This window comes from Dasypus novemcinctus, chromosome 4 (assembly GCF_030445035.2).
Source record: "Dasypus novemcinctus isolate mDasNov1 chromosome 4, mDasNov1.1.hap2, whole genome shotgun sequence".
NCBI classification, from domain to species: domain Eukaryota; kingdom Metazoa; phylum Chordata; class Mammalia; order Cingulata; family Dasypodidae; genus Dasypus; species Dasypus novemcinctus.
Window position 1 is genome coordinate 30,834,840 of NC_080676.1, and position 15,244 is coordinate 30,850,083.

General features: G+C 35.1%; 1 protein-coding gene and 1 non-coding gene across 3 annotated transcripts in view; both read right to left on the reverse strand.

The window, feature by feature from the left end:
* Positions 1–15,244, reverse strand: part of KPNA4 (karyopherin subunit alpha 4) — a 70,328-nt gene that overhangs the window by 9,797 nt on the left and 45,287 nt on the right. For both annotated transcript variants that reach the window (XM_058295214.1, XM_058295215.2), the window contains exons 10-15: positions 15,161–15,205; positions 10,456–10,587; positions 5,282–5,410; positions 3,808–3,912; positions 817–888; positions 134–296 (exon numbers count right to left, since the gene is read on the reverse strand). In XM_058295214.1, the coding sequence (XP_058151197.1) occupies positions 134–296; positions 817–888; positions 3,808–3,912; positions 5,282–5,410; positions 10,456–10,587; positions 15,161–15,205 (646 nt within the window). The remainder of the gene's footprint in view (positions 1–133; positions 297–816; positions 889–3,807; positions 3,913–5,281; positions 5,411–10,455; positions 10,588–15,160; positions 15,206–15,244) is intronic.
* Positions 4,747–5,069, reverse strand: LOC111765085 (small Cajal body-specific RNA 7). The gene has a single exon (XR_002797526.2). It is a non-coding gene; the product is annotated as a small Cajal body-specific RNA 7 (non-coding RNA).

Below are 15,244 nucleotides of genomic sequence, written 5' to 3' on the forward strand. Positions count from 1 at the left end.
CATCTAGAATATACTATTTACTTTATTCTGTGACTTGATTATCTAAGAAAAATACAGAAGTGCTACATTAAATAGAAAAAATAGTAAGAAAAAGGCCTTTAAAATATGGAAAAATAGCTTATTGCTAACTTACCTCCACATTCTTCTATAAGATTGGCTATGGTTTCTGCCTCATCTTCAGCCATTTTTAATATATTACTAAGTCCATCGAGTACTACTTGCACAACTTGTGCATCTTTTACAGTCAGCAAGTTGCAAAAAGGTGGGATAACATTTTGTTGGATAAGGTAAGCCACCTAAAGATAGAAACACCATCAAATTTGAGGATAATTAACACTATGATATTCCTGCCTCTCAATTTGATATTCTAATATTTTCATGACATTTTCTATCATTCTCATATTTCATTATTTTTCCATATATTGTCTCAGATCCAAATTCACCTCCTTACCCGCTCTGTTAAAGAGGTTCAGACTCCTTAAAACATTTTTTCTTTGCCAGCTGGCACAGAGCTAAGCTCTGTCACACCTGCACAATCCTGAGAATGAGTGCCTATTTAAAATTTATACCCACCACGCCTTGCATTTCTCACCCTAGTCCCAGCTGTTTGGCTAAGTTCAGTTCCTTGTTTGGGTTTGCTGCTGGTGACAATTTTTTTTTGCCATTTTGTTGCTCATGTGTTAGGAGAACCTGTGACGCAGTTTCATTATGCTATATTAACCTCAGTGCTATTCTTTCTTAATAGTGTTAAAAAAACAAAACAAAAAACCAACCCTGACAATACGAAATTTAGAAACTAAGAAAAGCTCAACTTACTTGATCTTTCCTTCCACTAATTGTTAAGTTACTTATGGCCCAGGCAGCTTCCTTTTGAGTGCCAAAATCCCCCTGTAAAAGCAAAACAAAAGGCTTCATATTGCAATATGGACTACAGTGGAAAGAAAAGCTTCCTGAAATTATTTTTCTATTGCTCAGTTCCCCAGGGTTTCCTTCTGGCCTTTTATATGCATACATAAGTCATCGTTTTTACTCAAACCATTTTTATATAACCAAAGAAATGGTAGGTTAAAAAAAAGTACCTTTTAAACTTTTTTCAAAGATTAAAAAATGATAATACCCAACATTAATGAGACTATGACAAAAATGTAACCCTTATTCATTGTTTTTCAAATATAAACTGGCAAAATATACTCAAAAATCATAAAAAATCATATATAGTAATTGGACCTTTGAGAACTTACCAAGATAGAAATTTAAAACAAAGTAATATTATATATTTTTCTATATATGGTCATAGTAGCAACATAATTGCCCAAAAGTAAAAACAACTAAAATTCAAATCTATGGATTTAAATAATATTCAAATATTAGTCCGGGAGACCTAAGAAATCTACATATATGTTTGTCCTTTGATACTGTAATCTAAATATAACCTGGCAAAAACATGGGAAAAAAACCTATGTACAAATTATTCTTCCAAGTACTATTTAATAGCAAAACATTGGAAACTGTGTATCAAGTTAGTGGCATAATCTCACATAGAAGAATTATTTCAAGTGACACATATTTTTAGGTATGTTACTGGTGGAATCAATTCTATACACAAAAATACCCTCAAAGAAATCTTAAAAACTCCATCTAGTAGTCATGTTGTTAGTAGCAGTGGTGGTCTGAATCTGATTTTATAGACACACACAAACATATATATGTATATCAAAATATCAAGGAAAGTAAGTCATTATGTTCATGTTTTAGGAGGATTTTTGGTATAAGAGACACAAATATAAACTCAAAGAAAAGAAAATAAAAACCTTAGTATCTTAAATACACAGGAATCTTTGACAGCTTCCTTTCATTCAAGATTCATTTCTTATAAATTCTTATATGGTTTATTTTTCGCTTTCTAAAAAAATACATATTACCTAGTTCTCTTCACTCAGGCCCAGAAACAGTGGCAACCTTAGAGCAATGATCATCCTTAGTGCCTGGACTAGGATCCTTAAATACAAAAAGGAGCCAGGAAATACCGTGAATAAATGAATAATTCCTACTCTGGGTCGGAAAATAACACGACAGGTCTCGGACTTCACGTCATATAGAAATGGTAGGAAACTTTCAAAAATTACTTGGATGGTATCAAGAAGACACAGGTTCCCAATGGCTAGGGATGATTTCAGTGTCAAAGGGTAACAAATATAATGGATTGAAATATATATATATATATATATATATAAAAATCCCTAATTTCCTAATGAGACTTAAAAAACCCACCCTGGTCACCTTTTGAGGCTGTTAGGGAACCACGGCATTCTAAAATTTGATTAATAACAAAGAATCAAGCATTTATCCTGCCTTTCCTACATGAACTATGATTAGAAAAAGCTCTTTATTGAAGAATCATGGCTATAACATAAAGAATGACAATCAGAAAGCCACCATCCTCCCAACTTCTCTAAAGAAATAAGGGATCCAGGCAATGACCATCAATGGCTGCTAAACTCTATTTTTAAGTGAAAGACTGATGAATATAACTTTATAATAATCAGCTGGACTGGACTGGTAACACCTGAACTCACTCATCAATCTTATCATCACATGGAAGACAGAGAGTATGTGCTTCCTGATGTGAATTATTAGTAAGTAAACAACTGAACCTAGTCACCCATTTTATAGGAAACTAGCTTCTACTATCAGTCTATAGGAAGCATGGAAAAATAAAAGACACACAGAAAGATGTTCATCTTTTTTACAGATCAGTATTCAGAAAAAATCCTTATGGGAGCGGATATAGCTCTGTGGTTGAGTGCCTGCCTCCCACACGAGCTCCTGGGTTCAATTCCCAGTACCTCCTTCAAACAAAAAACAAATAAAACCCTTATATGTTGACTGTGACATTGTAAACTGCCTCTTATCAAATGCTAATAGGAGTATGAAAGATGATACAGTATACAGTTACTAGCAAACTTACTAGCTATTTCATCTTGGCCAATTTACTTTTCTATATCATAGTTTCTTCATTTGTAAAATGGGATAAATTAATACCTAATATCTAATAAGGTTATAATATTAAGTGAGATAATATATGTAAAGTGCTTAAAACATTACTTAAGCATTTATTAGTAGTAGAAATAATACTGAATTTCTAATAAATCCCAAAATAAAGGCAATTTTAATAAAAGTACTAGACAGAAGAAGATTCAGGAGTTTTCTAAAGGAAATGTTTCTTGTACATAAAAACTTGGTTTCAGTGGGGAGTGGGGTATATGGGAACTTATGTTTTTCATGTTTTTTTATGTTTTTAATGTAATGTTCTTTGTGATCTATTAAGTTTAATAAAAAAACTGCTGGTTTCAAAAGTTTTTTTTTTGATAAGTTTTTTCTCAGAATACATTTATTTTGGTTTATAAAAAGAGCCAATTGACATTATCCATAATTGCCAAAAGATGGAAAAAACCCAAGTGTCCATCAACTCATGAATGGACAAACAAAATGTGATACACATACAATCAAGTACCATGCAGCCATAAATATGAAGTCCTGATTGATGCAACAACATGGATGAACCCTGAAGATACCATGCTACGAAATAAGCCAGATACCAAAAGGACACATATTGTATAATCTCACTGATTTGAAATAATAAGAATAAGCAAATTCACAGTCAGAATCTAGAATATGGGTCACTACTGCAATATTTGTAACACTGTATAGGTCCTCGTTAAATGAACAGAAGGTATATAGTCACATAATTTATTAGATTTAAATTTCTTTTCACTTACTCAAATATGTACAGGATGATATTCTTACCTTATCCAAAAGGTGTATTATCATTGGTACAAGGTTGGCATCAATTACAGCCTGAACCTGTTGCTGATTTCCTGCAGTGATGTTAGAGAGGAACCACACTGCTTCCTGTAGAACAAGACCCCTTTAATATTTTTCACTAAAAAATAACATGTGCATTTGAACTCAGAGAAACTATATTAACTATAGTCTAAATAACTATTGTGGAATGTATTTCATAAAATTTTTAAAATGAATCTCACTTCTTCTAACCCCTTTCCGTATTTCATTTGTACGAATTGCTAAAAGCCTTAATCCAAATCACAAAGAACTAGCTCTTCTAAAGAATTAAAGCAATGTTTCCAAACACTGACCATTACACAAAAGAAACTTGGCTGAGCAAATACTAAAGTGATGAGCTGTAATATAAATACTAATCCTGTAAGACTGTTGTAAATGAGATCTAGCCCCTATCCCCCTCAATAATGTGCTTTATTCTTTATTCTGATCAAGAGTACTAGCCAAAAAAAAATCTTAATTATCCATTATAATGGAGACATGAAAAATGAAATGGTGGGTTGTTTTATTGTTTTTGTTTATAATAAGAACACGCTGCACCGCTTCTCTGAAGAGCTAAAGTGGAACCAGATGTTTGAATGCTTTACTGGTCTTCCCTAATCATCTTTCTATGCTACCCCTCATGGTGACAACTATGCCACTTTTGCCAAGATGATGGTCCCAAGTGTTTTGCAACTTTCAAAGATAATACATACATACTGAAAGCAGTTAGCATGAAAGAAAGTATTTATCCAATACCTTATTGTAATATAATTTACCAAAATTAATAAATTTACTGATTTACTAAAGGAAAAAGATTGCCTCCATTTTTAAAATAATCAAATTTTATTAGTATTAATAATAATCCAAAAAATATTAGTATTAGCTAGTATAGACTAGGCTCTTCTGGATCAGATCACAGGACCAGGTTTAGTGAACCTGTTAGAGATTTTAGGGTGCTAGGCTTGTTAGGTGAGCTGTTCTTGGGTTATAATCACAGGCTATGTTGTAATCAACACCCATGTATTTCTACAACAGCCTCAGATGCACTCCAATATCAGCATCACCTGTCAGTGCCCCCTTTCCATAGCCTCCACATGTACACACACACACAGACACACACACACAATTACAGAAAATTTTAAACTTATACTAATTACATAACAAATATTAATAATTTCAAATCATACAACACTCAACACCCAATTATCTCTATTTCATCATTTCCAATAGAGCCAAGTCAGCATTTTACAACTGGTTTGTTTGTATGTAGAAAATAATGTATTAATCCACATTATAAATGGTGAAATATATTAGCTTCTTTAAAGCCTAGATGACAGTTTATATTAACAATATTATGGATAGTTCTGAGACCCTTATTTTACAAATGAAAATTGCAGATATTTGATAAGCTGTTTTTGAAATAGTCATAAATACTTACTTTATTAATTTTTTCTTTGGGATGTGTAAGAAGTGCAGGGAAGTGTGAAAGAGCATCACAGTTCAAAACTACTTGTGTTTGTTCATCAGTTCCAGTAACAATATTGCCTACAGCTCGAAGTGCAGCCGTCTGAAATGTAAACAGATTTAATTAAATGCTATTGTTTTAAATACTCCTCATCAAATAGGCATGTTCCGCAGCTTAAGTAAGATAAAATGCATCCACTCACTCACCCAATTCATCTTTTTTGAACACTTATTTTGTGTCATTCACACAGAGCAGTGAAAAGGAGACACATAAGCCCCAGCTCTTACAGAACATATATTATAGTAGGAGCAGAGGCAATAAACAAAAGAAACAATTTTAGATAGTACTTAGTGCCATGAAGCAAACAAGAGGAATATAATAGAATGTCTGGGGACTCTGGAAATTTCCAGAGATCAGTGGGAACTGACAAGAGAAATTTTTCATAAATTTCAAAAACGATCTGAATATACTGGCATTTTCCTCTTCTAAACAATTTAAAATACATTACAGATAATGTGTCACATCAAAATATTCCCAACACGTACTTTGTAAACAGGATTGTACCCTCATCATTTTTCATTTGGTAGCGATGGAAGGAAGACCCATTTGGCTATTCAATCAAGAGAACCCTGTGGGAGGAGTGGGTGGTGGTGTGGGGTATATGAGAATCTCTTATATTCTTTAATGTAACATTTTTTGTGATCTATATATCTTAAAAAAAAAAAATCCGAAAAAAAAAAGTATACATTAAAAAAAAAAAAGGAACCTTTTCTGTTAGCATCCTAACTCATTACTGGCTACCAGTTGGGTCAGTGAACCAAAAAACTTCTGGGTGCTGACAAAACACAGTACTTTTAGATTCAGTATTAATGTGTATATATGGATAAATGAATGCTGAATTAGTATTTCTAGATTCCTTTTCTATAGTTGCATTAGGTCATTTCCTGTCAAGTTAAATTTTTTTCCTTCTACAAGACAGATGGCCAAGTTCTTTAAAACATTGAGATATAGTGCATATAAACATGAAATTCACCTTTTTAAGTATATAGTTCAGTAGTTCTTAATCTATTCAAAGCTGTGTATCCATTAACAGTATCTAATTTCAGAACATTTTCACTATCCAAAAGTTCTGTACCTACTAGCAGTCACTCCCTCATTCCCTCACCTTCAGACCCCTGGCAACTACTAATCTATTTTGTGACTGTATGGATTTGCAATTCTGGACATTTCATGTAAATGGAATCAAACAATATGTTGCCTAATGTGCCTGGCTTTTTTTACTTAGCGTAATGTTTTCTAGGTTCATCTATATTATAATAGCATATGCTAGTACTTCATTTCTTTTTATGGCCAAGGAATATACCATTGTATTGACATGTTACATTTTATTTATCCATTCAACAGTTCATGGACATTTGGATTGTTTCCACTTTTGGCTACTGTGGATAACACTGCTATGAACATTCACGCACAACATTTGTGTGAACACGTACTTTCAATTCTCTGTGTTTTATAATTACAAGTGGAATTGTTGGGTCATACAGTAACATTAAGTTTTTGAAGAACTGTCAAACAGTATTCCAAAGCAGTTGCATGATTTTTCATTCTCATTAGCTATGTAAGAGGGTTCCACTTTCTCCACATCCTCACCAACATTTGTTACTATTTTTTTTGATTATAGCACCCTAGTGGGTTAAGAAGTGGTATTTCATTATGGGTTTTATTTTTGGATGTGTGTGGTACCTTTGTTACAACTGTTCAAAGTCATTGTGGTTTTTGATTTGCATTTTTCTAATGAATGATGATGTTGGTTTTTTCATGTGCTTAGTGACATCACTGTATGTCTTCTTTGGACAACTATTCAAATTCTTTGCTCATTTTAATAATAAGTTTTACAATTTATTGTTGAGATGTAAGAATTCCTTATATATATTAGGTAAAAATCCCTTTTCAAAATAGGATCAGCAAATATTTTCTTCCATTCTGTAGGTTGTCTTTTCATGTTCTTGGTGATGCTCTTTGGAGCACAAACATTTTTTAATTTTGATGAAGTCCAATTTACCTGTTTTTTTCTTTGGATGCCTCTGGTGTCCTACTGAAGGAACAACTGCCGAACCCAAGGTCACAAAGATTTATGCCTATGTTTTAGCTCTTATATTAGGAGTTTGATCTATCTTAACTTTTGCTCACTTTTGTATGTGATATGAAGTAGCGGTTCAACTTCATTCTTTTAAATGTGGACATCTAGCATTACCGGAACCACTTGCTGAAAAGACAATTTTTACCTGTTCAAATGTCTTGGCACCCTTGCTGAAATCAATTGCTCATCCATGTATGGATTGATTTTTCGATTCCTGATTCTATTTCATTGATCGATATGTCTAACCATATGTCAGTACCACACAGTCTTATTTACTGTAGTTCTTTAGTAAACTTTGAAATCAGGAAGTCAAGAGTCTTCCGACTTTATGCTTTTTCTTTTTTTTTTTTTTTTTTTTTTTAAAGATTTATTTATTTTATTTAATTTCCCCCCCCTCCCCTGGTTGTCTGTTCTTGGTGTCTGTTTGCTGCGTCTTGTTTCTTTGTCCGCTTCTGTTGTCGTCAGCGGCACCCGCTTCTGTTGTCGTCAGCGGCACGGGAAGTGTGGGCGGCGCCATTCCTGGGCAGGCTGCTCTTTCTTTTCACGCTGGGCGGCTTTCCTCACGGGCGCACTCCTTGCGCGTGGGGCTCCCCCACGCGGGGGACACCCTTGCGTGGCAGGGCACTCCTTGCGCGCATCAGCACTGCGCATGGCCAGCTCCACACGGGTGGAGGAGGCCCGGGGTTTGAACCGCGGACCTCCCATATGGTAGACGGACGCCCTAACCACTGGGCCAAAGTCCGTTTCCACTTTATGCTTTTTCAAGATTGTTTGGCTACTCCACTCTGAGTCTCCATTTCCATAAGAATTTTAGGATCAGCTTGTAAATTTCTACAAAAAGCACTTGGGATTTTGATAGGAATTGCATCAAATTTGTAGATCAATATTCTTCACAATATTAAATCCAAATCCAAGAACATGTGATGGTGTGTTTTAATTTATTTAGGTCTTATTTAATTTCTTTCAACAATGGTTTGTAGTGACCCAGCTTCCTTAACAAATTTAAAGGGGGCAATTAAAGAGACAATGGCAATTAAAGGCAACAGAATACATGATCCTGCATGGGATCTAACAAGAAAGGAGAGAAGACTCAAAAGGACATTGTTGGAACATATGAAAAAATAGGACTATAGATTGCTAGCTTTATATTAAGGTTCTTGAACTTGATAACTGTATTTAGTAAGATTTAAGTGTGTATGTGTGTTCTTTGGAAATGTCCATGGAAATATAATGTGTTCAAGGAGCATTATGTACGCAATTTACTTTCAAATGTTTGGAAAATAGACAGATGGACTGACAGAATGATACAGCAAATGTGGAAAAATGTTAAAACTGGTGGATGGGGGGGTGGTATGAGGGAGTCATTTATTTGTATGGCTTTTGTATTATTTTTGCAACTGTCCTGTAAGTTTAAAATTATTACAAAATAAAAAGTTTTAGGGAAAACCAAACAAATAAAAAAATTTTAAAGGAGAAAAATAGAAGAAAAAATGAAGGAAAACTTAAAGAGTAACAGAAACTTAAGAGACATATGAACCAAATGAAATGCCTAGACTTTGTTGGGATCTTCATTTTACTTTAAGGATTTTAAAGATATAATGGTATTGTGGTTATATTAAAAATTAGCCTTACATTTTAGAGCTATAAACCGGATGAAATAATATATTAAGGGATTTGGGTGAAAATAATTTTGGAGGGGTGAGGGAGAGTAAATGGGGATATAAAGGAAACATGCATGAGGTTTCATTACACGAAAGTTTCTAAATTATCAGGTGAAGTACAGAACTTTTCTTGAGAGCTGGCTGAAGAAAAATTTCAAGCCCTATTTTCTCAATGAAGTCCAGTATTAAAACTCAAGATGCATTCTGAAAAAACAAAAACAAAATACAAACCAAAAACCTATAAAAGGGTGTAAGTACCATATTTAAGAAAAGCAAGCTTTATGATAAATATCTAGTAAGAATACTTAAGCCACAAATATCCTCAAATGACAAACTATTTTATTAAACAATTCTTTCTCAATTTAGCTAAGGGTTTCCTCTTTCTTTAGAGTGCTTTAAGTTTTAACACACTGGGTCTCAATTCTACTTGTACCTGTATCACCTGAAGAACTTCTTTAAAGCTCAGGAATCTAGGAAACACCCCAGATTTACTGAAATAGAATCTCTAGAGGTTGAGCAAGAGAATAAAAATTAAACTTTTTCAAGTGCCTCAGTTGATTTTGATGCCAGGGCTGGGAACCAATGACCTAGGTTAACAGTTTTCATTAAGCTATTACTGTACTTTATTGACTCTAAGCCATCCTCAGATTACAACATTATACCTCAGGAGGGTAGGGAGATCTTGCTGCATCTCCCTTTACAACTGTAGTTTGACAGTTATAGCCTACAATATTTGTGTGAACTTCTCACCCTATCTCTTCAGCTCCTTCTAGATACAGGCTCTTTGGGGGTAAATACGACTTGGAAGGATTAAAAAAAATAAAAGTAAAAGAAATAAAAATTAAAGAAAAATTTTTAAATATTTGAAAGGAAACCATTTAGGAAGTCCCTAAGCAGCACATTTCAGGACAAGGTGAATAACCGTATCTCAATGTCAGTGAAGCTAAGAACTAATCTAACCAGATGCAGAGAGGGAGGAAAAGAATTGAGAGAGTGGAAGAGGAAGAAAAATAAGATAGGAAAAATAAAAGTTATCGATCCTTGTTTCAGATGTCACCCAGGTTCCTACACCAAACTGCCCTGGTCTATGTTACAAATCATTTATCTACAGTGGAGTCTACTCCATTTTATCTGCGGAGAGGGATATTTCTTATTCAATGGCACTAAACAGGCCTAATTTCTTCCATCCTTAAAACTATGGCTATAACAACTCATTCTTTTCATCACAGATATGTTGTTAGGCTAAGAATATCCTTTAAACTATTAAAACCATCTATCTTCTAAAGCCATACTTATAGCAATTACTGGTAAGAAAAAGTTACATTTTAAATTAAGAACAAACTTACCTGAACTTTAACTTCCTGGTGACTAAGTAGAGGAACCAAATGAGGAACTATTCCAGAGTCTATTACCATCTGTATCTGTTCATTGCCAGCATCAGTAAGGTAAGAGAGGGCCCAGACAGTATCTACCAATATCTAAACAAATAAAATGAAAAGTCAAATAATTTTTTCTATTTCAATAATTCTTAACCATGCAGACTAAGATTTTCTACTACCTTCTTTCTTCCATTCTCCTCTCACTCCAATTTACTGGAATCTTGATCCTCTCTATTCTTAAAACACCATCATCTCTAACATATCAAGTATATGCATCTTTTGCCCATATTCAGGATATTTAGGTTAATTATGGTCCCAACCCCAGATTAGCATCCAATTTTAATTCACTAAGACTCACATACTACACAGTACATTAGAGAAGGATAAAAAGTTTTTCTTTCTCTCAAATGCTCAGGCTGAGGGATAAGAGGTCCAAGCACATTGCAATAAATGAATATAGTCAGAAAGAAAATATGTAGCCAAAATGCACAGTTGTTCTAACCATCTGGGCAAGACAGTCGGATATATCCAAGGTGTATCATCAGCACCATGGAGGTATGCCTAAAGTCAGTACCCAGTATTAGTATAAAAATAATTTAAAGGTCCCAACCTGTTTGTTTTGCCTTATAAAACTGGAAGCAACTTCCTGAATAGCAAAAGTCCCCCACAGCTACAGATCAAGGCTCATTTTTTTTTTTTTTTTTTAAATGAAACAACTATAGGAAAGCAGATTTGGCTCAAATGATAGAGCATCCACCTATCACATGGGAGGTCCAGGGTTTAAACCCAGGGCCTCCTGACCCATGTGGTAAGCTGGCTCACGCATGGTGCTGATATGTGCAAGGACTGCCATGCCACACAGGGGTGTCCCCTGCGTAGGGGAGCCCCACGTGCAAGGAGTGCACCCCGGAAGGAGAGCCGCCCCATGCGAAAAAAGTGCAACCTGTCCAGGAGTGTCGCCGCACACACAGAGCTGATGCGCAAGATGACGCAACAAAAAGAGAATTTCCCAGTGCCACTGACAAGTAGACACAGAACACACAGCAAATGGACACAGAGAGGAAACAATTTGGGGGAGGGGAGAGATAAATAAAAAATAAACCTTTAAAAAAAAATAAAGCAACTATAGGGAAACATGTAAGATTTACAATTAAGTATAGCAAGCTATTGTGCTGTGATCTTCTTTTGTATGTGAAGTCCAAATTAGAATTTAGAGCCAAAGAAATATAACAAACAACTGTTAAACTGCTGCATAATATAATTATTGGCTGTAGCAGTTTGGTATTGTTTATGAATTCCAAAAATATATACTAGATTATGCTTGTAAATGGGTCTGTTCCTCTGGGCATAATATATTGTATTGGATTCAGAGATTTCACTCTTACTTGATGATTAAGGCTTTGATTGGGTCACATCAGTAGGACATTGAGTCTCACCCAACAAAGGGGCAGGGACTCAGAAAACAATAAGGCAGGGGAGTCAGTTGGAATTTTGATCCTGAAGCCCGGGATGTAAGTACACAGAGAAACTGTTACATGAGGAAAGAAAGAAGGCTTCATTAGACATGGCAGAGGCCCCGGGAAGAGAGACGAGCCATTCGCCCTACAGTTTATAACTGGCCTTGTGGAGAGAGCAGAGCAGCTGAATCCAGAGAGAAATGAGCCCCGGGAGAGAGTTAAGGCTTGTCCCAGCCTACCGCTAATACTGGAAGAAGCTGAGACCAGGGAGCCTTACTAGGAAGAGGAAGCCTGAACCCTTGCAGTCATCAGCAGCCATCTTGCTCCAACATGTGGCAACAGACTTTGGTGAGGGAAGTAACATACACTTTATGGCCTGGTAACTGTAAGCTTCTATCCCAAATAAATATCCTTTTATAAAAGCCAACAGACTGCTGGTATTTTGCATCACCGCTTCTTTGGTTGACTAAAACAATGGCAAAGGCACAGGAATAATAATTGTGCCTGAAACTTTGAACTACAAAGTTTTTCTGGTGTATGGACTCTGACTCAAAACATAAGCCAGAAAAGTTAGAAAATTCTAAATTCTAAACCAATGTTATGGTTAAGATCCTGGAAGGAGAAACATCGTTCTGACATTATTCCTTCAGAAATTCACAAAAGCTCTAACTATATATATATATTTTTTAATTTTTCTTTAGGAGATACCAGGGATTGGGCCTGGGACTTCATACAGGTGAAGCAGGTACTCAACCACCGAGCTACACTTGCTCCACTCTAAGGATATTTTAAATGTAAAAAAAAAAAAAAGAAAAAAAAAAAGAGACATCAAGTGAAAGAAGTCACACATATAAACTGGTATCCATGTATCTCACATAAAATAACTAAATTTCACCTTGCAATTGTAACTAGGACTTTTCCCCCTGTATCAACATATGCTAAAATTTATTAATACAGGCAAAAATTTTAGAAGTTACTTGTGTACAACTATACATAAAAACTAGGTACATTTTTGTTAAGGCCCAATGTTAAATACGTTATTAATATGCTCAGATCAAAGTTTACAATTCAAATCAGATTAGATCTCAAACAATTTTGCTTCAGAGAAGTTTATATTCCATTGTAAGTTTACAAGTGTAGTGTAAAGACAATGTTTCACTTTTGGTCTGTGGAAGCAGCCTTATTATTTTTTCTTTTCTTTTCCCACTGTGAAGGCTTGCTTGATTTAAGAACTTGCTGCTAAGTATTTACCTAAGAATATTTTATTTTTAGCAAATATTTAGTATACATGTTACTAAAAAGAAAAAAACAGACTGGTTTGATGAACTGTTCAAAATACATGAAAAGCAGGAAAAAAGGGAGTCACCTAACTCAACCGGATTGGGGTAAGCAGAGATATAGAGAGAACACAACACATCTCTGAATTAAATCAACAAAGACGTTTTGTTTTCAGGTAGAATTATAAACTGAGATTTATCTTTTAAAAGCAAAACACTGCAATTTATAGTTTAATTAAAAAGTTGGCTGCAAGTAGCCAAAAACAAAAATTGCTTACCTAACTTTTTGTTGTTGTTTTTAAAGATTTATTTATATATTTTTCCCCTTTCCCCTCCTCCCGCCCTGTTTTTGCTGTCTATATTGTCTTCTCATTTTTCTCTCCTCTAGGATTCACCGGGATTTGATCCTGGAGACCCCTGATGTGGAGAGAGATTCCCTGCCAAATGCGCTACCTCCGTTTCTGGTTTCTGCTGTGCTTTACCTTGACTCTCCTCGTCTCCCTTTTGATGCATCATCTTCTTGCTGCGTGACTTGCTTATGTGGGCACTGGCTCACCGCACAGCATGCTTTCTCTTCTTTTTCACCAGGAGGCCCCAGGGATTGAACCTGGGTCCTTCCATATGGTAGGTGGAAGCTCTATCACTTGAGTCACATCTGCTTCCCTTGTTTTTTGTTTGAGGTACTGGGTCTAGGGATTGAACTGGGGCCTTGTATGTTGGAAGCTGGTGCTCAACCACTGGGCCACATTGGCTCTCCTGAGTTGGCTTTTTTTTTTTGGAGACACTGGGAACGAAACCTGGGATCTCCCATGTGGGAAGCAGGAGCACAACTGCTTGAGCCACATCTGCTCCCTTCATGATTTTTAAGATCCTAGAATACCTGTGGCTAAAAAATATTTTAGAGCAAAGATCATATTCATCTAAATGAAATGTTGCACATTACATTATTGCTCGATGTAGTCTAATTCTAACTTTAATTATGTTCCATATGTTCAGAAAAGTCCTGGCAAAAAGGTATTACTCTAGAAACTCTTAAAGAAACATTGGTCAATACACCAAAGTGTTTTTAAAGAAGCATACAAACTCCTGATGATTGCTAAACATTTTATCCATGTGATTTTCCTTACCCACCACATCCTGCTCCCTAACACCTTGAAGGCTAGATTGTTGCTAAACATTTTATTCGTGTAATTTCCCTTACCCACCACATTTTTAACTTCTTTAACACCCTGAAGGCTAGTCTGGCTTCTGTAAGCAGACATGGCAATTTCCTACCTCATTCATACTACACCTAAGTTGCTTTTTCCTTTGCTACCTGTGTTAGTAAGACTGAAAAGAATGTTTAAAATTTTTTCTCCAATGACTTTTCTCCTTGTTTGGATACTTAAGAGTTACGTCTACATTAAATGAAGTTACTAATAAAATCACTTTAACTGGATAAATATCATTAACAACTGATGTTCAGGGTTTGATATATGTATATGAACACACATACATTGTCTTCAAAAACACAAATAGCACTATGTGCACATGCACTAATTGGCCAGACTGTCAAAATGACAGTCATGAAATAAAAAGTTCATGAATAACCAAAGTCATAATCTTAGTGAGACAGATCACTAACTGGTAATATTAAAATCTTTTTATGTAGTTTTTACAACACGAACATATATATACACACACATATATATACATATATACAATGTACACATTATTGACCTGACTGAAGTTAACAGGCTAAACACCAAATACAAAACAATGAACTACAACTCTGAATATGGAAAAATCTCAGAAAGCGTGTGCAACAAAGAGCGCATGCATGTGACAGAGTGCGCACAGTGACAGAATTTCTAGTGTAACATTATCTCAACTATGTCATGGGGCAGCCCTAGGCATACACACATACATGAAAATACATGATAGGATGCATTTACTCACATTTACATCTGTATGATGAATTAAAACACAAAGAGCTGGAAGAATCTGAGGAGAGAAAAATATGTAATTTTTAAAACATGTACA